Source organism: Bombina bombina, chromosome 2 (assembly GCF_027579735.1).
Source record: "Bombina bombina isolate aBomBom1 chromosome 2, aBomBom1.pri, whole genome shotgun sequence".
In the NCBI taxonomy this organism is placed as follows: Eukaryota; Metazoa; Chordata; class Amphibia; order Anura; family Bombinatoridae; genus Bombina; species Bombina bombina.
Window position 1 is genome coordinate 771,031,632 of NC_069500.1, and position 25,779 is coordinate 771,057,410.

At 39.7% G+C, this 25,779-nt stretch overlaps 1 protein-coding gene across 1 annotated transcript in view; it reads right to left on the reverse strand.

The window, feature by feature from the left end:
• The window catches only part of TM6SF2 (transmembrane 6 superfamily member 2), a 170,659-nt gene that overhangs the window by 122,349 nt on the left and 22,531 nt on the right, over positions 1-25,779 (reverse strand). Inside the window, exon 2 of the mRNA XM_053702918.1 lies at positions 3,794-3,897. Within this exon, the coding sequence (XP_053558893.1) occupies positions 3,794-3,897 (104 nt within the window). The remainder of the gene's footprint in view (positions 1-3,793; positions 3,898-25,779) is intronic.

Sequence of the window (25,779 nt, forward strand, 5' to 3'; positions counted from 1 at the left end):
GCAATTGTCGGTCTCTGCCCACTGAATAATCTTGGCTACCTCTGACTTTGCCAAGGAACTCTGAGTTCTTCCCTGATGGTTGATGTAAGCAACTGAAGTTATGTTTTCCGACTGGAACCTGATAAACCGGGCTGAAGCTAACTGAGGCCAGGCCAGAAGAGCATTGAAGAATGCCCTCAGCTCTAGGATATTTATGGGAAGAACAGACTCCTCCTAAGTCCATCTCCCCTGAGCACTTAGTGAGCCCCAGACTGCTCCCCATCCCAGCAGACTTGCGTCAGTTGTCACAATCACCAAGGTGGGTCTGCGAAAGCAGGTTCCCTGGGAGATGATCCTGAGACAACCACCAAGGAAGAGAGTCTCTTATCGCCTGATCCAGATGAATTTGCAGAGACAAATCCGCATAATCTTCATTCCATTGCCTGAGCAAGCATAACTGCAGAGGTCTGAGATGGAACCGGGCAAACGGAATGATGTCCATAGCCGCTACCATCAGACCAATCATCTCCATACATTGAGCCACAGACGGCCGAGGAGAGGACTGATGGGCCAGACAAGAGTCGAAGATCTTTGATTTTCTGACCTCTGTCAGAAATATTCTCATTGATAAGGAATCTATTATGGTTCCCAGGAACACTACCCTTGTAGCTGGAATTAAGGAACTCTTTCCCAAATTCACCTTCCATCCGTGAGATTGCAGAAAAGATAACAACATCTCAGTGTGAGAGTTTGCTTGTTGAAAGGAAGGCGCCTGGACCAGAATGTCGTCCAGATAAGGCGCCACTGCAATGCCCCGCAACCAGAGCACCACTAACAGGGCTCCCAGGACCTTTGAGAAAATTCTGGGAGCTGTGGCAAGGCCGAATGGAAGAGGCAAAAACTGGAAGTGTCTGTCTAGAAAGGCAAACCTCAGAAACTTGTGATGATCCCTGTGGATGGGAACATGTAAGTATGCATTCTTTAAATCTACTGTTGTCATGAATTGACCCTCTAGAACCAAGGGAAGAATGGAACGAATAGTTTCCATCTGGAAAGATGGTACTCTGAGGAACTTGTTTAGACTCTTGAGATATAAAATTGGTCTTGCAGCTTAGTGAGTACAGTTTATTTATGGTTAGCACTGTTTGTTTATGTATTATCATCTGTTACAAGAGACGAACAGAGGCTGTAAAAGAAATGTATAATGAATGGAAAATATTGGTTGTCAATGTCCGTACTTTCATATATTTTTCAATAAACAGATGTAACAAAACAAAAAAAATTGGTCTGAAGGTTCCCTCTTTTTTGGGAACCACGAACAGATTGGAGTAGAATCCCAGATCCTGTTCCTGCATTGGAACAGGAACTATCACTCCCAGGTCAGAAAGGTCCCAGACACAGTGTAAGAACGCCTCTTTTTTTATCTGGTCTACAGATAACCTTGAGACCAGAAACCTGCCCCTGGGAGGAAAGGTTTTGAACTCTATTTTATATCCCTGGGACACGATGTCCCTCGCACAGGGATCCTGCACAACCCGAACCCAGGCATGAGCGAAGAAAGAAAGTCTGCCCCCCACCAGATCCGGTCCCGGATCGGGGGGGAAGACCCTTCATGCTAACTTTGAGTCACTAATGGGCTTCTTAGATTGCTTCCCCTTGTTCCAAGACTGGTTGGACCTCCAGGAAGGCTTGGACTGTTCCTGTTTGGAAGGAGAGGAATTTTTACCCTTGAAGTTTCAAAAGGAACGAAAATTACTCTGACGTCACTTCTGCTTATTCCTCTTATCCTGAAAATGACCCTTTCCTCCTTTAATGTCTGAAATAATTTCAGCCAAGCCCGGCCCAAACAAGGTCTTACCCTTGTAGGGAATCGCCAAAAGCTTAGACTTAGATGACACATCCACAGACCAGGATTTCAACCATAAAGTTCTGCGAGCCAGTAATGCAAAACCTCCTTCAGTAACAAACAGAGGTGCTCTAGCTTAAATCTGAAAGATACAACTTCAGCATCAGAAGAAGGAATTACACTGTCTGAGTCTGAGATTTCACTTTCAGATGCCATCGAAGTATGTTCCTTCTCAGACTTCTGAGAGGGAACATTCGGAATAGCCACGACTGTGTCAGAAACTTTACTCACTGATTCTTTATCTTTCCTCTTGCGCTTTCCCTGCAGCATGGGAAAAGCAGACAACGCATCAGTTACCGCAGAGGATATGTGAGTAGCAATGTCTTGCACTATAACTCCAACCGGAGTGTGAGAGGAAGCGCAGGGCACTGCATGTGGGGATGATAATGTTTGGGACACTTGAGGAGAAAGCTGCAGCATGTCTTGAACAGGAGACCCCTGAACAACATCTTCCTTAGATAATGATGGCTCAGAATTAAAAATGCTATCCCTATACTGTAATATTCTCTCAATACATGAGGAACAAAAAGGGATAGGTGGTTCAACATTGGAATCAAAACACAAGCTACATGTCACGTTTTGCAGGGCCTCTTGATCCATCTTTACCCCCAAATTAAATAAAAATGTCCTTATTTAATTCTAAAGTAATTATCAAAAAAACGTTACTGTCATTTTAAATTTTAAAATGAAACTTTACATTAAAAAACGCAACCGCAGAGCAGCTGCTCACTAACAACCTCAGACAGCCTCTTCACCTAAGCACTTTTGCTGAGGTGCCGACCTGTCCTGCTGGAACAAAGGAAAGTAAGACATATAACGATTCGGACCCAGAGCTGCTCAAACAAGCTACTAGCCGACAAGATCCTTGCTAGCAGAGCCGCAATGAACCCCTCTATACCGGATGGCACAGGAGGAGAAACCGGATGTGCGCAACACTATCTTGCCGCCTCAGAAAAGCCCTCCCTCCTAATCATGGGCATGACTGAACTGACTCTCGGTCGCCATTATACCTCCCTTGAATTAATTTGTCCATCGTCACAAAACAAAACATACCACCAAGTCCGGAATCAAACCGGAGCTGAGCCTCTATAACTAGATTCACATAACAGCAGCATGTCAGCAAATATGCTACTGCTCCTAAAGCCTCCAGTGCCTGCATAACTGCCATATATAAATCCCTTTACCAAAATAGGATTGTATTAAAATAAAGGTCCCATACATATTAAACTGTAAAAGTGCCATATTCTCCTGACCCATGAAAATAAAAAGAGGCACTTACCTGAATACAACACTGCCCGGCAGCAGGGCAGCTCACTTGGTTTGAGAGGTACATCCCCTCACATGGACCTGTGAAAATAAAAAAAAAACTAAATAATCCTACTCAGGCTTTCACAACAGGGAAGCAACAAATGTTAGGGAGGAGCAGAGAGGATTATACCCCACAAGTTCCCGATTGCTTAAAATCCACCACTGCCCTACTGAAGAGACTGACATAGACTACAGCTACACCCCAGGAAGGAGCAGAACAAACTTGCTCTGCTTCAAAAATAATACAATCTTGATTAAAGAATCCTTTTTTCAGACACCTAAACTTTACCACCTCCTTGTTTTTAACGTAGGCAAAGAGAATGACTGGGGTTGGAGGGAAGGGAGGTGATACTTAACAGCTTTGCTCTTTGCCTCCTCCTGCTGCCCAGGAGTGATATTCCCAATAGTAATTAGAGATGATCCGTGGACTCACTGTGTCATTAGAAAGAAATGTAATTAGAAACACACAATCTAAATATTAGAGGAAAATCACTATAAAGGGTTCTATATAAGTATTCCTGCCAAGTTGTTTTTATTTGTTGGGTGCACAGAATTGTATTCACATTTTTGTTTTTTAACTACTGTTTTGTATGTCCTTACCATAGAACAGTGGATCCTGAGGAGGATTTCCTTGGACAAGGTAAAATGAAACGAACCACAGAGCAAGCAGCACTAAGACACCCATTCCGGCTATAAAGGTGGGGCTGTGAAAAGAGGCAGAAGGATAAAGGTTACACAAATTTAGACAGCTTAAAGGGACACTCAGGTCAAATTACATTTTCATGATTCAGATACAGCATGTAATTTTAAACAACTTAACAATTTACTTCCATTAAAACAAATGTACACAGTCTTTTATATTTACACTTTCTGAGTCACCAGCTCCTACTGAGCATGTGCAAGAATTCACAGACTATATGTATATGCATTTGTGATTGGCTGATTGCTATCACATGGTACAGGGGGAGTGGAAATACACATAACTTTGAAATTTGTTAGAAAAAAATCTACTTTTCATTTGAAATTCAGAGTAAATGCTATTGTATTGTCTTGTTATCTTGCATTTGTTGATTATGCAAATCTACTGTGTTTACTGGTCCTTTAAAGGGACCGTCTACTCCAGAATTTTATTGTTTAAAAAAAGATAATCCCTTTATTACCCATTCTCCTGTTTTGTATAACTAACACGATTATATTAATATACTTTTTACTTCTGTGATTACCATGTATCTAAGCTTCTGCCCCCTTATTTCAGTTCTTTTGACAGACTTGCATTTTAGCCAATCAGTGCTCACTCCTAGGTCACTTCACGCGCATGAGCTCAATGTTATCTATATGAAACACATGAACTAATGCCCTCTAGTTGTCAAAATGCATTCATATTAGAGGCAGTCTTCAAGGTCTAAGAAATTAGCATATGAACCTCCTAGCTTTAGCTTTCAACTAAGAATACCACTGCTGACTCCTAGGTAACTCCACGGGAGTGAGCACAGTGTTATCTATATGGCACACATGAACTAGAGCTGTCTAGCTGTAAAAAGTATCAAAATTCACTGAGATAAGAAGCGACCTTAAAGGGCTTAAAAATTAGCATATGAGCATAGCAAAGTTTAGCTTTCAACAAAGAATACCAAGAGAAAAAAGAAAATGTATGCTTACCTGATAAATGTATTTCTTTTTTGACACGATGAGTCCACGGATCATCTTAATTACTATTGGGATATTCACCTCCTGGTCAGCAGGAGGTGTCAAAGAGCAACACAGCACAAGCTGTTAAATATCACCTCCCTTCCCTCCAAACCCAGTCATTCGACCGAAGTAAAGGAGAGAAAGGAAGTAACAAGGTGCAGAGGTGTCTGAAGTTTATAAGAAACCTGTCTATTAAACCGGGCGGGCCGTGGACTCATCGTGTCAAAAAAGAAATAAATTTATCAGTTAAGCATTAATTTTCTTTTCTTTTTAATGACACAATGAGTCCACAGATCATCTTAATTACTATTGGGAATCAATACCCAAGCTAGAGTACACAGATGATACGGGAGGGACAAGACAGGAAACCTAAATAGAAGGCACCACTGCTTGAAGAACCTTTCTCCCAAAAGCTGCCTCAGCAGAGGCAAAAGTGTAAAATTTGTAAAATTTTTAAAAAGTGTGAAGAAAGGACCAAGTAGCAGCCTTGCAAATCAGTTCCACAAAAGCTTCATTTTTGAATGCCCATGAGGAAGCAACAGCCCTCGTGGAATGAGCCGTAACTCTCTCTGGAGGCTGCTGTCCAGCAGTCTCATATGCAAAACGTATGATACTCTTCAGCCAAAAAGAAAGAGAAGTAGCCGTAGTCTTCTGTCCCTTCCGTTTTCCTGAGAAAACCACAAACAAAGCAGAAGACTGACGAAAATCCTTAGTCGTCTGCAGATAAAATTTTAAAGCACGAACCACGTCCAAATTGTATAGAAGCCGTTCCTTCTGAGAGGAAGGATTAGGACACAAGGAGGGAACAACAATCTCCTGATTAATGTTCCGATCAAAAACAACTTTAGGAAGAAATCCTAATTTAGTATATAAAACTACCTTATCTGAATAAAAAATAAGGTACGGAGACTCGTACTGCAAAGCCGAAAGCTCTGACAATCTGCGAGCAGAAGAAATAGCAACAAGAAATAAAACTTTCCAAGATAACAACTTAATATATAAGGAATACATAGGCTCAAACAGAGCCCCTTGAAGAAATTTGAGAACTAAATTAAGACTCCATGGAGGAGTAACTGGCTTGAACACAGGCCTGATCCTGACCAAGGCATGACAAAAGGATTGCACATCTAAACATCTGTCAGACGTTTGTGTAATAAAATAGATAAGGCAGAAGTTTGACCCTTTAGAGAACTTGTCGATACTGCTTTCTCCAAACCTTCTTGGAGAAAAGACAAAATTCTAGGAATCCTAACTACTCCAATAGAGATATTCACACCAATAGAGATATTTACGCCATATCTTATGGTAAATCCTTCTAGTTACAGGTTTACGAGCCTGAATCATGGTCTCTATGACCGATTCTGAAAAGCCCCGCTTGGATAAAATTAAGCATTCAATCTCCAAGCAGTCAGCTTCAGAGAAACTAGATTTGGGTGAAGGATAGGCCCTTGAATTAGAAGGTCCTTCCTCAACGGAAGTCTCCAAGGTGGTAGAGATGATATGTCCAGCAGATCTGCATACCAAATCCTGCGAGGTCAAGCCGGTGCAATGAGGATCACAGAGGCCCTCTCCTGCTTGATTCGAGCAATGACCCGAGGAAGAAGAGCACACAGAGGAAATAGGTTTGCTAGACTGGAAGTCCAAGGTACCGCCAGGGCGTCTATCAGTACCGCCTGAGGGTCCCTGGACCTCGGAAGCTTGGCATTCTACCGAGATGCCATGAGATATAATTCCGGCTGACCCCATTTGAGAATTAGGCTGGAAAACACTTCCAGGTGGAGTTTCCACTCCCCTGGATGAAAGGTCTGCCTGCTCGGGAAGTCCGCCTCCCAGTTGCCCACCCCTGGGATGTGGATCGCCGACAGGCAGTAAGAGTGGGATTCCGCCCACTCAATTATGATTGATGTAAGCCACTAAAGTCATGTTGTCCTACTGGAATCTGGGCCGAGGCTAACTGGGGCCAGGCCAGAAGAACATTGAAGATCGCTCTCAGCTCCAGAATGTTTATAGGAAGAACAGACTCTGACTGAGTCCAAACTCCCTGAGCCTTTAGGGAGCCCCAGACTGCTCCCCATCCTAGAAGGCTGGTGTCTGTTGTCACAATCACCCAGGATGGTCTGGCAAAGCAGGTTCCCTGGGAGAGATAATCCAGGGACAACCACCAATGAAGAGAATCTCTTGTCTCCTGCTCCAGTAGTATTCAAGGAGACAAATCGGCATAATCTCCATTCCATTGCCTGAGCATGTTTAACTGCAGAGGCCTGAGATGGAACTGAGCAAATGGGATGATGTCCATTGCCACTACCATCAGCCCGATTACCTCTATTCACTGAGCCACTGATGGCCGAGGAATGGACTGAAGGGCTAGACAAGTATCGAAAATCTTTGATTTCCTGACTTCTGTCAGAAAAATCTTCATTGTTAGGGAATCTATTATGGTTCCCAAGAAAGTTACCCTTGTTTTTGGGACAAAACTCTTTTCCAAACTTACCTTCCATCCGTGAGATTGCAGGAAGGATAATAAAATTTCTGTGTGGGATCTTGCTTGTTGTAAGGATGGTGCCTGGACTAGGATGTTGTCCATATAGGGCGCCACTGCAATGCCCCATAGCCGAAGCACCGCCAATTACGATCCCAGAACCTTTGAGAAAATTCTGGGAGCTGTGGCCAGACCGAAGGGAAGAGCCAAGAATTGGAAGTGTTTGTCTAGAAAGGCAAACCTTAGGAACTTGTGATGATCCCTGTGAATGGGAACATGTAGGTACGCATCCTTTAAATCCACAGTTGTCATAAATTGACCCTCTTGGATCAAAGGGAGAATGGAACGAATAGTTTCCATCTTGAAGGACGGTACTCTGAGAATTTTGTTTAGACTCCTCAGATCAAAAATTGGCCTGAAGGTCCCCTCTTTTTTTGGGTACCACGAACAGATTGGAATAAAAGTCCAGACCCTTTTCCTGTATCGGAACAGGAACTATCACTCCCAGGTCGGAAAGGTCTCTTAAACTGTGTAAGTATGTCTCTCTTTTTGTCTGGTCTATAGATAATCTTGAAAGCAGAAACCTGCCTCTGGGAGGAAAACTTTTGAACTCTAGTCTGTATCCCTGGGACACTATTTCTACTGCCCAGGGATCCTGAACATCTCGAACCCAAGCCTGAGCGAAGAAGGAAAGTCTGCCCCTACAAGATCTGGTCCCGGATCGGGGGAAGACCCTTCATGCTGACTTTGATTCAATAGCAGGCTTCTTGGATTGTTTTCCCTTATTCCAATACTGATTGGTTCTCCATGAAGGTTTAGACTGTTCCTGCTTGGAGGCGGAAGAGGAAGCATTTCCCTTGAAATTTCGAAAGAAACGAAAATTACCCTGCCATCCCCTTTGTTTGTTTCTCTTGTTCTGAGGGAGATGGTGACCCTTACCTCCCGTAATATCAGAGATAATTTCTGTCAAGCCAGGTCCAAACAAGGTCTTCCCCTTGTAAGGAATCGCTAACAGCTTAGACTTAGAGGATACATCCGCAGACCAAGGTTTTAACCATAAGGCTCTGCGAGTTAGAACAGTTATAACTTGAAGGGAAGCATCCGTAATAAAGGAATTAGACAATTTAGGAGCTTTAATCCTATCCTGGATTTCGTCCAGGGGAGTTTCCGTCCTGATAGCATCAGACAACACATCAAACCAATATGCCGCCGCACTAGTGATGGTAGCAATGCACACAGCTGGCTGCCATTGTAAGCCCTGGTGTACATACATCTTTTTCAGTAACCCCTCTAATTTTTTGTCCATAGGATCTTTGAAAGCACAACTATCCTCTATGGGAATAGTAGTTCTCTTAGCTAAGGTGGAAACAGCTCCTTCCACCTTGGGGACTGTTTGCCAAGCCCCCTTAACCGAATCGGCTATGTGAAACATCTTTTTAAATATAGGAGATGGAGAAAAAGGTATACCCAGTCTCTCCCACTCCTTAGCAATGATCTCAGAAGCTCAGTCTGGTACCGGAAAAAATGTTTGTTGAGGAAGGTACCTCAAAATATTTGTTCAGCTTACTGGATTTCTTGGGGGTAACGACGACCATGGAGTCGCTGTCATCCAATGTAGCTAAAACCTTCTTAATTAACAGACGGAGGTGTTCTAGCTTAAACCTGAAGGATACAACTTCAGTATCAGCAAGAGGCATTTCACTGTCAGAATCTGAAATTTCACCTTCAGATGCTACTACATTATCCTCCTCCTCAGGTTTCTGAGATGGGACATCTGAGATAGCAACAACTGCGTCAGAAACCTCGCTTACTGAATGTCTGATTTTCCACTTACGCTTTCCCTGCAACATTGGAAAGGCAGGCAAAGCATCTGAAACTGCAGAAGACATCAGAGAGGCGATGTCTTTCAAAGTAACTCCAGCGGGAGCTAGAGAGGAAGCGCAGGGCACTGTATGTGAGGGCGGCAAAATCTGGGACGTATGAGGAGAAAGCTGCGGCATATATTGAACATTGTCAATAGATTCCTGAACAGCACCCTCTTTAGAAAATGTTGGTTCAGTAAAAATGTCTATCCCTGTAGTTTAAAGTTCTCTCAATACATGAGTAGCAGAAAGGGATTGGTGGTTCCACATTAGCATCAAAACATAAAGAGCATGTGACACTTTGTAAGGTCTCTTGGTCCATTGTAATACACAATTAAACAATTTGACACAAAATTTTTATTATATTAAAGGATTACTTTCTGTTATAATTTTTAAGCTAAACAACTAACATATTAAAGTTAATAAACATTAATTAAAACCTACTGACCTATATTTTCTCCAAAACGAAGTTTCATAACGTTCTAAAAGTTATATCTTTTATTCGCCGATGATGTCACGTTATCCTGCCCACTATTTTCAGCACTTCATGTTCAAAATACTTAAACCAATAACTTTGTGTTTAAAGCACCATTTTGAAACCTAGGTATTGTAAACGGATTGGTACAGAGCAAAGGATACCCACGGAGTGGGTTTGGAAAACAATTAAATTTGCAGATTTCTGATATACGGTAGAGATATGTTAATGAAATGCTATTGATAAAAAGCGTATTTGGGGTAGTTAGTTAGTAACAGGCATAGAAAATATTTACTTACAGTGGCCCTTTAAGTAAATACAAAATTATTGAAAAACGTTACTGTGCCTTTAAATAATAAACCGTAACTTTTTTCCCAGATAAACAAAAACTTAGTCATAGCCCGCTAAAATAATGTTGCAGACACCTCTACACCTCAGCAACAACTTGCTGAGGTGCCTACCTCCTCCGAGCAGGAGCCAAATGATCCCCACAGTCAGTCACCGTTGTAAAGTCGCTCCGGAATGAACAAGCAGCTAGAATAGAGATGCATGGTCAGTCTCCGTTGAAATGCTGTTTAGCTATGTCGGGCAGTAAACGGACAACTGATTGCGTAGTATACTTGCTACTATACAGCGGAGAGAGCGGAGAAAAGGGTGCGCAAATACTTGATGCGTCCTAGAGGACCTCCCATCGTGGGCGTGTCACAAAGGAATCTCCAGGTCGGTTATTTAAGTTATAAACCCGCCGGGAGATGTGGAACCAACAGATTAATTAAAACAGCCCCAGTGCCTGTGTCCGAGCTGTCAAAGTGTCCCCTATGCCCCTAGGAGAGTCTATGAGTCATACAACTATGAGGTCTGTCCCAAATAATAAAGTGCCCAACCTTTTCCTGAGTTTATCATGTCCCCCAGAAAAAGCCAGCACTTACCTCATGTGCTGCCTGACAGCAAGGCAACTTCCATGTTTGAGAGGTCCTCTCCTTCACATGGACCTGAGAAATAAAAGAAATTCCTGAGTAAATATCCCTCAGGTTTTCAGCATAAGGGCAGCATCAATATTTGGGAGGTGCAGTGATAAGTATGTCCCACAAGTTCAGATTGCTCTAAAGCCACCACTGCTCTACTGAAGAGACTGATATGGACTATAGCTACACCCTAGGACAAAGCAGCACAATCTTGTATTACTTTAAAAATAATAAACTCTTAAATGAAGAATCTTTTCTAACACCTAACTTTACCACTTCCTTACACTAGCGTAAGCAAAGAGAATGACTGAGTTGGGAGGGAAGGGGGGTGATATTTAACAGCTTGTGCTGTGGTGCTCTTTGCCGCCTCCTGCTGACCAGGAGGTGAATATCCCAATAGTAATTAAGATGATCCGTGGACTCATCGTGCCATTAAAAAGAAAAGCAAATTTGATGATAAAAGTAAATTGGGAAGTTGTTTAAAATTGCATTCCCTATCTGAATCATGAAAGTTTAATTTTGACAAGACTGTCCCTTTAGCTAGCAACAAAACAGTTTTTTTGTTTGTTTGTTTTCTTTACATATGCACCTCCATAGTAATGTATTGCCAGTTATATCCATCAGATTACCAGTTAGAAAACAACATTGAAAAACATAATTTATGTAAGAACTTACCTGATAAATTCATTTCTTTCATATTAGCAAGAGTCCATGAGCTAGTGACGTATGGGATATACATTCCTACCAGGAGGGGCAAAGTTTCCCAAACCTTAAAATGCCTATAAATACACCCCTCACCACACCCACAATTCAGTTTAACGAATAGCCAAGAAGTGGGGTGATAAGAAAAAAGTGCGAAAGCATATAAAATAAGGAATTGGAATAATTGTGCTTTATACAAAAAAAATCATAACCACCACAAAAAAGGGCGGGCCTCATGGACTCTTGCTAATATGAAAGAAATGAATTTATCAGGTAAGTTCTTACATAAATTATGTTTTCTTTCATGTAATTAGCAAGAGTCCATGAGCTAGTGACGTATGGGATAATGACTACCCAAGATGTGGATCTTTCCACGCAAGAGTCACTAGAGAGGGAGGGATAAAATAAAGACAGCCAATTCCTGCTGAAAATAATCCACACCCAAAATAAAGTTTAATGAAAAACATAAACAGAAGATTCAAACTGAAACCGCTGCCTGAAGTACTTTTCTACCAAAAACTGCTTCAGAAGAAGAAAATACATCAAAATGGTAGAATTTAGTAAAAGTATGCAAAGAGGACCAAGTTGCTGCTTTGCAAATCTGATCAACCGAAGCTTCATTCCTAAACGCCCAGAAAGTAGAAACTGACCTAGTAGAATGAGCTGTAATCCTTTGAGGCAGAGTTTTACCCGACTCGACATAGGCATGATGAATTAAAGATTTCAACCAAGATGCCAAAGAAATGGCATAAGCTTTCTGGCCTTTTCTAGAACCGGAAAAGATAACAAATAGACTAGAAGTCTTTCGGAAAGACTTAGTAGCTTCAACATAATATTTCAAAGCTCTAACAACATCCAAAGAATGCAACGATTTCTCCTTAGAATTCTTAGGATTAGGACATAATGAAGGAACCACAATTTCTCTACTAATGTTGTTGGAATTCACAACCTTAGGTAAAAATTCAAAAGAAGTTCGCAACACCGCCTTATCCTGATGAAAAATCAGAAAAGGAGACTCACAAGAAAGAGCAGATAATTCAGAGACTCTTCTGGCAGAAGAGATCGCTAAAAGGAACAAAACTTTCCAAGAAAGTAATTTAATGTCCAATGAATGCATAGGTTCAAACGGAGGAGCTTAAAGAGCCCCCAGAACCAAATTCAAACTCCAAGGAGGAGAAATTGACTTAATGACAGGTTTTATACGAACCAAAGCTTGTACAAAACAATGAATATCAGGAAGATTAGCAATCTTTCTGTGAAAAAGAACAGAAAGAGCAGAGATTTGTCCCTTCAAAGAACTTGCGGATAAACCTTTATCTAAACCATCCTGAAGAAACTGTAAAATTCTCGGAATTCTAAAAGAATGCCAAGAAAAATGATGAGAAAGACACCAAGAAATATAAGTCTTCCAGACTCTATAATATATCTCTCTAGATACAGATTTACGAGCCTGTAACATAGTATTAATCACAGAGTCAGAGAAACCTCTTTGACCAAGAATCAAGCGTTCAATCTCCATACCTTTAAATTTAAGGATTTGAGATCCTGATGGAAAAAAGGACCTTGCGACAGAAGGTCTGGTCTTAGCGGAAGAGTCCACGGATGGCAAGAGGCCATCCGGACAAGATCCGCATACCAAAACCTGTGAGGCCATGCCGGAGCTACCAGCAGAACAAACGAGCATTCCTTCAGAATCTTGGAGATTACTCTTGGAAGAAGAACTAGAGGCGGAAAGATATAGGCAGGATGATACTTCCAAGGAAGTGATAATACATCCACTGCTTCCGCCTGAGGATCCCGGGATCTGGACAGATACCTGGGAAGTTTCTTGTTTAGATGAGACGCCATCAGATCTATTTCTGGAAGCTCCCACATTTGAACAATCTGAAGAAATACCTCTGGGTGAAGAGACCATTCGCCCGGATGCAACGTTTGGCGACTGAGATAATCCGCTTCCCAATTGTCTATACCTGGGATATGAACCGCAGAGATTAGACAGGAGCTGGATTCCGCCCAAACCAAAATTCAAGATACTTCTTTCATAGCCAGAGGACTGTGAGTCCCTCCTTGATGATTGATGTATGCCACAGTTGTGACATTGTCTGTCTGAAAACAAATGAACGATTCTCTCTTCAGAAGAGGCCAAGACTGAAGAGCTCTGAAAATTGCACGGAGTTCCAAAATATTGATCGGTAATCTCACCTCCTGAGATTCCCAAACTCCTTGTGCCGTCAGAGATCCCCACACAGCTCCCCAACCTGTGAGACTTGCATCTGTTGAAATTACAGTCCAGGTCGGAAGAACAAAAGAAGCCCCCTGAATTAAACGATGGTGATCTGTCCACCACGTTAGAGAGTGTCGTACAATCGGTTTTAAAGATATTAATTGAGATATCTTTGTGTAATCCCTGCACCATTGATTCAGCATACAGAGCTGAAGAGGTCGCATTTGAAAAAGAGCAAAGGGGATCGCGTCCGATGCAGCAGTCATAAGACCTAGAATTTCCATGCATAAGGCTACCGAAGGGAATGATTGTGACTGAAGGTTTCGACAAGCTGAAATCAATTTTAGACGTCTCTTGTCTGTCAAAGACAGAGTCATGGACACTGAATCTATCTGAAAACCCAGAAAGGTTACCCTTGTCTGAGGAATCAATGAACTTTTTAGTGAATTGATCCTCCAACCATGATCTTGAAGAAACAACACAAGTCGATTCGTATGAGATTCTGCTAAATGTAAAGACTGAGCAAGTACCAAGATATCGTCCAAATAAGGAAATACCACAATACCCTGTTCTCTGATTACAGACAGAAGGGCACCGAGAACCTTTGTAAAAATTCTTGGAGCTGTAGCTAGGCCAAACGGCAGAGCCACAAACTGGTAATGCTTGTCCAGAAAAGAGAATCTCAGGAACTGATAATGATCTGGATGAATCGGAATATGCAGATATGCATCCTGTAAATCTATTGTGGACATATAATGCCCTTGCTGAACAAAAGGCAAGATAGTCCTTACAGTTACCATTTTGAACGTTGGTATCCTTACATAACAATTCAATATTTTTAGATCCAGAACTGGTCTGAAGGAATTCTCCTTCTTTGGTACAATGAAGAGATTTGAATAAAACCCCATCCCCTGTTCCAGAACTGGAACTGGCATAATTACTCCAGCCAACTCTAGATCTGAAACACATTTCAGAAATGCTTGAGCTTTCACTGGATTTACTGGGACACGGGAAAGAAAAAATCTCTTTGCAGGAGGTCTTATCTTGAAACCAATTCTGTACCCTTCTGAAACAATGTTCTGAATCCAAAGATTGTGAACAGAATTGATCCAAATTTCTTTGAAAAAACGTAACCTGCCCCCTACCAGCTGAGCTGGAATGAGGGCCGCACCTTCATGTGGACTTAGAAGCTGGCTTTGCTTTTCTAGAAGGCTTGGATTTATTCCAGACTGGAGATGGTTTCCAAACTGAAACTGCTCCTGAGGATGAAGGATCAGGCTTTTGTTCTTTGTTGAAACGAAAGGAACGAAAACGATTATTATCCCTGTTTTTACCCTTAGATTTTTTATCCTGTGGTAAAAAAGTTCCTTTCCCACCAGTAACAGTTGAGATAATAGAATCCAACTGAGAACCAAATAATTTGTTACCCTGGAAAGAAATGGAAAGTAGAGTTGATTTAGAAGACATATCAGCATTCCAAGTTTTAAGCCATAAAGCTCTTCTACCTAAAATAGCTAGAGACATAAACCTGACATCAACTCTGATAATATCAAAAATGGCATCACAGATAAAATTATTAGCATGTTGAAGAAGAATAATAATATTATGAGAATCATGATCTGTTACTTGTTGCGCTAAAGTTTCCAACCAAAAAGTTGAAGCTGCAGCAACATCAGCCAATGATATAGCAGGTCTAAGAAGATTACCTGAACACAGATAAGCTTTTCTTAGAAAGGATTCAATTTTCCTATCTAAAGGATCCTTAAACGAAGTACCATCTGACGTAGGAATAGTAGTACGTTTAGCAAGGGTAGAAATAGCCCCATCAACTTTAGGGATTTTGTCCCAAAATTCTAATCTGTCAGACGGCACAGGATATAATTGCTTAAAACGTTTAGAAGGAGTAAATGAATTACCCAAATTATTCCATTCTCTGGAAATTACTTCAGAAATAGCACCAGGAACAGGAAAAACTTCTGGAATAACCACAGGAGATTTAAAGACCTTATCTAAACGTTTAGATTTAGTATCAAGAGGACCAGAATCCTCAATTTCTAAAGCAATTAGTGCTTCTTTAAGTAAAGAACGAATAAATTCCATTTTAAATAAATATGAAGATTTATCAGCATCAATCTCTGAGACAGAATCCTCTGAACCAGAAGAGTCATTAGAATCAGAATGATGATGTTCATTTAAAAATTCATCTGTATAAAGAGAAGTTTTAAAAGATTTTTTATGTTTACTAGAAGGAGGAATAACAGACATAGCCTTCTTGATGGATTCAGAAACAAAATCTCTTATGTTATCAGGAACATTCTGAACATTAGATGTTGATGGAACTGCAACAGGTAATGGTACATTACTAAAGGAAATATTATCTGCATTAACAAGTTTGTCATGACAATTAATACAAACAACAGCTGGAGGAATAGCTACCAAAAGTTTACAGCAGATACACTTAGCTTTGGTAGTTCCAGCACCAGACAGCGATTTTCCTGAAGTATCTTCTGACTCAGATGCAACGTGAGACATCTTGCAATATGTAAGAGAAAAAACAACATATAAAGCAAAATTGATCAAATTCCTTAAATGACAGTTTCAGGAATGGGAAAAAATGCCAGTGAACAAGCTTCTAGCAACCAGAAGCAATAAATAATGAGACTTAAATAATGTGGAGACAAAAGCGACGCCCATATTTTTTTAGCGCCAAATAAGACGACCACATTATTTGGCGCCTAAATGCTTTTGGCGCCAAAAATGACGCCACGTCGGAACGCCGACATTTTTTGGCGCATAAGAACGTCAAAAATGACGCAACTTCCGGCGACACGTATGACGCCGGAAACAGAAAAGATTTTTTGCGCCAAAAAAGTCCGCGCCAAGAATGACGCAATAAAATGAAGCATTTTCAGCACCCGCGAGCCTAACAGCCCACAGGGAAAAAAGTCAAATCTTTAAGGTAAGAAAAATATTTGATTCAAATGCATTATCCCAAATATGAAACTGACTGTCTGAAAATAAGGAATGTTGAACATCCTGAGTCAAGGCAAATAAATGTTTGAATACATATATTTAGAACTTTATTAAAAAAGTGCCCAACCATAGCTTAGAGTGTCACAGAAAATAAGACTTACTTACCCCAGGACACTCATCTACATGTTTGTAGAAAGCCAAACCAGTACTGAAACGAAAATCAGCAGAGGTAATGGTATATTTATAAGAGTATATCGTCGATCTGAAAAGGGAGGTAAGAGATGAATCTCTACGACCGATAACAGAGAACCTATGAAATAGACCCCGTAGAAGGAGATCATTGAATTCAAACAGGCAATACTCTCCTCACATCCCTCTGACATTCACTGCACGCTGAGAGGAAAACCGGGCTCCAACCTGCTGCGGAGCGCATATCAACGTAGAATCTAGCACAAACTTACTTCACCACCTCCATAGGAGGCAAAGTTAGTAAAACTGAATTGTGGGTGTGGTGAGGGGTGTATTTATAGGCATTTTAAGGTTTGGGAAACTTTGCCCCTCCTGGTAGGAATGTATATCCCATACGTCACTAGCTCATGGACTCTTGCTAATTACATGAAAGAAATTATAACACTGTTGCTGGCTGCCACATTTTGTATCTTTAGGTCTCAATACTGTACAGAAGCTTGAAGGTTTAAAATAGCTAGAGCTGAAGCCTTTTCACAGGGCCACACTGGATTTTTTTCCATTAATTACCTGTGTAATTTTACAGGCACACATGATCTCCGCCAGATTGTATCCCTCTTTAGTTTCCCCCAAAAGTATATCTTTGTTTTTTTAAGAGGAACATTGTTATTAAGAAATCAAAGTAATTTTTAAAAAAATTCAGGGTCAGACACATACAGTTTTCTGTTTACAAAAGAGGAGAGCTAGATAAAATAACTGGAGGGGCTACTGAGAGCCCCCCAAGCCTGATAAATAGGTTAATTGAAATATAACTGGAACCAAAAGGCAAAATGCAGTGTCTATATGAAAGTCAATATATACAGTATATATATATATATACACAGTATATATATATATATATATATATATATATATATATATATATATATATATATATATATACACAGTATATATATATATATATATATATATATATATATATATATACACTAAAAAATAAAGGTTATTTAAGTGTCAAATATCAAAATCCTATAATTTCCTAGACGGTATCAAGGACTGGGAGACTGGTGGCTAATTAAGGGAGACTGACGGGAAAAGACACAGAAACCTGGATGCAGAGTCAATACACATGGTGTGGCTAGGTATGGCAGGTCATCATAAAGTAGGAAGAGATTAGATGGCTTATAGGTGTGGCTAGGCATTCCCTGGTTTCACATTCTTAAAAGAATATAAGACACCCTTTAATTACAAGACTTTTCTATAGAGTTGCAATAGATTAATATCAGTCAACTGAGAAAACTCATTAACGTCTTTCTGATTCCCCCCCCCAATAAATCGTGTTATATCACCTCAGTTGAGGCCAATGAGGGACAGATATGTAGCAGGGTTAAGTCTTCTGAAGTCTGCAGTTTTCCCCTCCAATTCTCAGAACTGGTAAACCTGCAATTTTCGGAGTTAAATTACATAATGAAATAAATAATACATAATGATTTTTCAAGATGTTTTGTGTCCATTTAAGGAAGGGAGGAACAGTAGCAAAAGATCCATGGCCAATGTAAAAAATAAAGGAAGTCTATATTTTTTATGACTGTCTAATGTACCTGAAGGTCAAAGCTGTTGAATTTGAAAAAAGTCTAAACTTTCTGCAGAAAGCTGCTGGAAAAGTATTTTCTAATGACTTGGAATATTGCTATTGCATTGTTCTCTCCAGGGGTATTATGGTTCCAAAAATGCTTTGAAAATCTTGAGATAAGAGGTTTTTGTAATGCTTGGGGTCAACAAATCCATGTGCACGGTTTCATGGGACTCCTTACCTAATGACCCTAGCGTTTGAATTTGAAAGCAATGGGCACCAGTATTGGCGATCCTATGGCACAGGTGAAACAACTGGCGCGCAGAAGCCTCTGGTGTAGCACGTAATCCTAGGTTCAGAAACGGTGTGGGAAGTCTCTTGAAATCTGATGTCTACAGTCTACACTGCCGAGCTTCATCCAGTTACTGTATTGCTCTCCCATTTGTGTACTTTCTATAGGCCTGCTACTGGTTTATCATGCTTTATTTGAAGTGTTGGCACTTTGAGATAAATAAATTGGTTTGCAGTTTGGGCACTTAAAAAAGTTCACTATTACTACCAAGAGCTAACCCATTGCTGTCTACTATTACTAGAAAAAAAGTGAAGTGCTGCCATTCAAGTAAAGAGTACACAAATTATAATAAAAAAGGATTGAATTTATGGTACACATCTAAAAAACACAATTTTCTTTCAGACTTTATCATACTGGATAGTAAAAAAATAAGGTGATACAAAGATAACCTATATAAAATTATTGTGTGCACTATCGTGTGAAAATATGAATAAAAAAAAAATGCTGCTAAATATGTAAACTAGTAAAGTAAGAACAAAACTTCTAAATAATAAACCTAAAATGCTAGGAGTTACTCAAGCACATAAAGTATCACTCCTCATTTTCTTGGTTTATAACTGCTCACATCAGCATCAGGTGGGGGTGGGGATGCTAAAATGCTGAAAGTCACAGAGCAAATTTATAAAATAAAAGTAGTACTGGAACATAGAGTTCATAAAGTACATAATAACCAATCAAATTTCTCAGCCATTTGTTTGTTTGTTTTGCATTCTTAGCATCCTGATGTAATATTACTCCAACTGCACTGCATGGCCTACAGTATTTTATTTAGGCCACAGCTGGGAACTATAAGTCCCAGCATACTACGGACCCAAGGTGAGGATAAGACAGATTTAAATGAGTTGTCCTGATAAGTTGTGTGCAGCCATGATTTCACCTTTGATTCAATAACATTTTAAAATAGCAAAATATATATATTTTTTTTAAGTATACATTTTTCTGCAGGTCATTTTAAAATGAAATTCAATTAGGCAGCTACACTAAACCACCAGCTCAATTGCAATGTGTTGATTAACTGGACAATAAAGTTTTATAATATATTGTAATAGTTGACAATTGCATTGCAATAAACGGCAGACAAATCTTTGTTTGGGTGTTTTTATTTTTTTAAGATAAGAGTTTTTTGGTTTTTGTTAGAGCTAAATGCCATTCTAAGGGCAACACCCAACTAAATGCCCATTTCAGGGCAACTTTTAGAGTAGTTTTTTTTTTATAAACTTTTTTTGGGGGGGTAGGGGTTACTTGTAGAATGGAGTTTTTTTGTTTGCAATGCCCTACAAAAAGCTATTTTAAGGGCTTTTGTTATAGTTTTTTATTTTAGGGTGGGGTTTTCTTTTTTATGTGGGGCTTTAGTTTTAGAATAGGCGTAACTGTTTGTCTTGTTTTTGGTAATTTTTTTTTTTTCTGTAATGGTAGGGTTTCTAATGGTAGCTTTTTTTTTTTATTTGAAGATCCGCTTTATTAAAGAATATCAATAGTACATGAAATACACCAAAGTCAAGACATACGTAAAAAACATGGGGCTTCATTTATAAGGTAAGGGGGGCCTGAAACAGAAGTTAAGAAGCAGCGTCATAAGACCGCTGCCTCTCATTCTGTCCGCCACCTTTTTTTTTTTTAATTTTTATTGAGGACCAAAAATAAACATACAGAACATGAAAGAACAAAATTGCAGATGTAATATGTTCCAGGACAATGGAGTGACATATAGGACAATATTGTAGTCAGCACTCAAAGTAATACCTTTAGAATAGAGTAAACACATTTCAAATGTTAATCCTCAGTTTTCCAACCTCCATATGAAAGGGAAGGCCCTTTTAGGACCTTCATCACATCTATTATAAACAAAATATTAGGAGGGATGTAATGGGGGAAGGGGTACTATAAAAACTAAAGAACCATAAGAACTATTAAATATAAGAGTATCAGTCGGCCTGAGAGTATATAGGGGGATATCTGTTTTTTGATCAATAGCTCTTGACTGGAATGTGTGTCAACTCATATAAGGTATATGGGCTTAAAACTTTTGGCAACAAGGTAATCTAGAATAAAATCATCCATATTATCCCTTGTCTTTCATATATCATAAACCATCTATCCAGTCTGACTTTTGAACTATGAATATATCTCAGGATCTCAGACCATCCAGAATGATCACTATATATACTTGATTCATAAGTGTGACACTAGGTTCAAAATTTAAAGGGAAAGGGTCTTTAGAATCTGTGTTCTTTGTTTATTAAATAAACAAACATTTAGGGAGGGTGAAGCCAGCAGTAGGGGAATTAAAATTGCAGGAGGAAAAAAAGGTGATGAAACTAAATAGAGATTAATGTGCTAAGGTTTTCTCTAAACTCCTGGGAGAGAAATGTGGAGTTTATCTTTTTAATTGTACCTCTATATAAGCATGTAGGGCGGACTACTAGATGGAATATGGTTTGATATTCCACATACAATGACTAAACTCTATTCCCCTGTAATGTAAGATAGGAACCGCAAATTAGGTACTATCAAGGGACTATAGCTAAGTGTAACCAACATATTTATGTATATTTTACATCCTATCACATTAAGACTTAAGGCCAGATCACCATGGGGACTATTAGGATTATTTTAGTGGTTAGTATATATGAGAATATAGCCTAAGGCAGGTTAGGAAACTACACGCTATAGAGATTCTTCTCTCTAGATCAAAATAAACTCTGGACTGCGTCATCCCGGCCGCTGACAACGCAGTAGTAATATCATTTCCATAGATGATCTCAATTTATATACTGTATAAGGATCCTGCCTGTCACACCTTAAACATGTAAATTCTCTTTTTCTTTTGTCATGGTAGTATACAGGTAAACAAGATGTTTAAGATATTTTAAATGAACTATGAGCCCTAAACTTAGCTAATCCTAAATAATTGTAGCTGCAAAGGCAAGTCAGATAGTCCTCCTCAAACAATAAAAATACATAACAATTGAACTATATGCTCTTGAAGAGAACATAAAGCAATAGACATGGGTTACAGTAAAACATTGACACTTAGCATTGTTCTATAAGATCTAGAGGCAAATGTACATTAACATTGGACTATACTATAGCTAAGTCAAGAATCAAATTAGATATATACAAGCCATATACTCCTAAGTATTAAGCACGTTGATAATAGCCAAATAAACATGCCAGTACTGCCTTAGCTCTGAGAAGGGTACAGGGAAAGAGGCTCAAAAATCCACATATGTTATTACAGACTCTACCAATGCCCAGGGATACATGTATAGTCATAACGATAAAGAACCAAAGTCTCCTTATAAAGATTACGGGCACTGCTGAACTCAGTCTCAAAAAACATCATATTAAATATGAGCAGATGACACAGTCTCACACTTCAGTGCCTTGCCAGCGTTTGGAAACTTGGTGAATTGCCATGTTACCGGCCCTTTATCCTATGCCCCTAGCAAACTGTATTGGGCTGTCGTTCCCTACGTATGTAGCTAACAGATCTCTCACCAAATAATAGTTCTTTCACTCAGCTGTGCCATGTTTAATCTAAACGGCTGCCAAAACTGAGGTCCGCTCCCCTCATACGGACCCCAATATTTCGTGGCTTCATAGAGTCTCCGGAATCGGCATCAGCACTCCCCGGGAACCCATCTCGGCTGAGCAAATCTGTCATAGCTTTCAGCCATAGGCGGTCCTTCCAACCTAGAGCCCCCAAGGTCTGCTTGTGCTCCCTCCAAAGGATTAGTGAATGTGCCTGAGGCGGACATACGCCCCGCTTACGGAGGTCACCTGTGTCGCCTGTATAGTGGGCTTCTAAAGATCTGTAATGAGCAGCCATTTCTGTGCCTTGGGTCTGATGCGTCTCCTCTCTCTGTGTATCCAACTTCTCGGTGCCTGCATGGATATGGCCTAAGACCTTGAGCATTTCCCTCTCAAAGTCCGACAGGAGGGTCAGCAGTGTTGCAGTAATATCTCCCATGGTAGTAACTAGAGATTCCCCAGGAATGTGGAGGCAGATCTCAGTGTCCTAGTAGGAGTAGAGTATTGACATCCAATGCTTTGCAGTCGCAGTAGGCCTCCACGTGGTATGTATATAGGGCTTAAGAGAAAATCACAGCCCTAGCTCCAAACCTCATTCGTGTGTAGTACTGGAAGCTGTTATTTGTAAGGGGCATATAAAAATTCGTAATTATAGCCAAACGAATTGTATAAGTTTCCCTGAAGATAAATATCGTCAGGAGCTCCTGGCATGTACGTTCTATCGATTCAATGGCTGGCTCCGCCCCCGGTAGCTTTTTTTTTAAGGTACTGTTAGCTTCTTTTTTTTTCAGGTAAGGATAGTTTTTTTGGGGGTAACCTAAGGGGTGTTAGGTTAGGGGGGTTATAGATGTAAGTGGGTATTTTGCGGTGGATGTGTTACAGTTTAGGGGTTAATAATGTAGAGGGGTAGTTTGTGATCTTGGGTGGGTTTAGGGGTTAATAGTGTAGAGGGGTAGTTTGCGATGGGGGTTGTGTCTTTAGGGGTTAATAGTGTAGAGGGGTAGTTTGTGATATGGGGGTGTGGTGGTTTAGGGGATTATAGAGTAGTTTATTGCAATTGTTTCCTCTGGCAAAATGGGATTGTGTCCGAGTTATTGCATTTATTTTCAACTTGTAATCTGAGCGGACACTGCAGCTCATCGCCGCCCATGGAAAATATGGGGAGAGTAAATTACTGCAAGTTTGTACAAACAAATTTATAGTAATTTAATTTTAGTGGCACTTGTAATATGGATTCAAGCATAAAGAAAACTGCAATCTCAAGATCGCGTTTACACTCCTCGCACTAACGATAGCGTGCCTTTCATAATCTGTTCCTTAGCCGGAAAGCAAAAAGCATTTTTTGGGAGCAAATTGACAACAGATTGTAATCGACCCCTATAATTGTGCATGCTGCTTGACTAATTGAACTGTTGACTTCCATACAGCATGCTTTTCGTATATTACACTTAAATGGATACTAAAGCCAAATTTTTTGAAAATAGGAGTAAATTAAAAAGTTGCTTAAAATTGCATGCTCTATCTGAATCATTAAAGTGAAGGTAAACTTTGATGAATGAAAGTCCGTTTTTTAAAAATACTAATAAAAACAGGGGCACTTTCATTCATCAAAGTTTACAAAGCAGCCGTTTTGATTAAAAACTTACCTTTGTTTTTTGACAGCCAGAGCAGCTTCCCCCACATGGAGATCCTCTCTTCACATGTCAGCAATGACTAATCCGGCTTCCTCTAATCACGGCTTTCCCCCAGGGTAGTCATTGCCTGAGGCCATGCCGTGATTAGAGGAAGCCGGATTAGTCATTGCTGACGAGTGAAGAGAGGATTTCCAGGAGGGGGAAGCTGCTCTGGCTGTCAAAAAACAAAGGTAAGTTTTTAATCAAAACAGCTGCTTTGTAAACTATGATGAATGAAAGTGCCCCTGTTTTTATTAGTATTTTTAAAAACGTGCTTTCATTCAACAAAGTTTACCTTCACTTTAATGATTCAGATAGAGCATGCAATTTTAAGCAACTTTTTAATTTACTCCTATTTTCAAATATAGCCAGCAATAAAGCAAGCTCTATCCAGGGTGCTGAATAAAAAATGGGTCAGCTCCTAAGCTTTACATTCCTGCTTTTCAAAAAAAGATAGCAAAAGAACGAAGAAAAATTGATAATAGACATAAATTAGAAACGGCATGCTATACCTGAATCATGAAAGAAAATTTTTTTGTTTAGTATCCCTTTAAAGGGATATAAAAAAGGTAAGTATTTTAAAAAAAATGTTGCAATGTAAAGTTTAATGAATGAAAGTGCCCCTGTTTTTAATAATATTTTTAAAAAACGGGCACTCATTCATTAAAATTTACATTCACTTTAACATCATTTTTATTGCAATTGTTTTCCAACAGCCAAACAACCCCCACTATTTGCTATATTTGGAAGAATCAATCCAGGATTGAGTCTGCAGACAGCAAGACAAGTCACGGTCATAATGTTTGTATAAAATGTATTATTTTGCAGTTATCAGTTAAAGCCAATTAGGAAAAGATACAGTATGTAGCAGGGTTATCCTTGAGAAGTCTGCAGGGTGCATTTCCATTTCTAAGAATTCTACAAATTGCAGAGCTATACAATTTATTCCAGTTACAATTAGTACATATTTTATTGAAATACATTTAGAAAATTATTATTACATTTTTTTTTTTATTCTACAAGAACCATGCAGTGCTGGCAAGTGGCCGGAAAAAAATAAATCATTGGCCATGCTTAATGTGTTCTTGCACCTCTCATCTTAACCTTGCTGATCTGCCTTGCATTTACTATACTTGCAAGGCTGTCTTGAAATAAAGTATAGAACAAAATGTCTATAGTCTTTAAAAAAAGAAAAGTAGAGAAGAACAAGAAGTGAATGCAAAGTTACATTTTGCTAGAAGTGCATTTTGATTTCTATTTGGTTCAGATTCGCTGGTTGTAACATTTTGGGTGCCACCATACTAAAGGTCACAGATTCCAGGGAGGCTTTAATAGAGGCCATTACTTTCAAAATGAAACAACTTGCAGTGTTTATGGTTCAGCATCATAACTAATTTAAAAGGGACATTAAAGGGATAATAAACCCAAAATAAAACGTTGCATATCTTAAAACATTATATCACATTTTTTAAATAAGCAAATAACATCCATCAGCTAATCTTTACAGTTTACCTGTAAATTGCTGATGAAATAATCGATTCTGCCAATCCCATCTTTTTTTCTAATTATATTGACAAATTGCAGAGTTCTACCTAGGTAGAACAGTAATGGTATCCCGCATGCGCATTAGCAAACTCTTTAGAAAACGCATGCGCATAGCTCACTCCTCCACAGTCATCTGCCGCGTCATTAAGCCCTTGTCGGTGTAGTGTCGAAATCTGCGACCCGACAGAATGTGCGACCGTGACGTCACCACATTCCTCAGCGCACAGGTGACTTGTTAACCACCAATCACCTGCTAGAGACACCTCCTTCGTCACGGTCGCACATTTCGTCGGGTCGCCTGACTCGCACTACTGTCACTAAGCGACCTACGCATTGAAGGCATCTGAGTGCTCA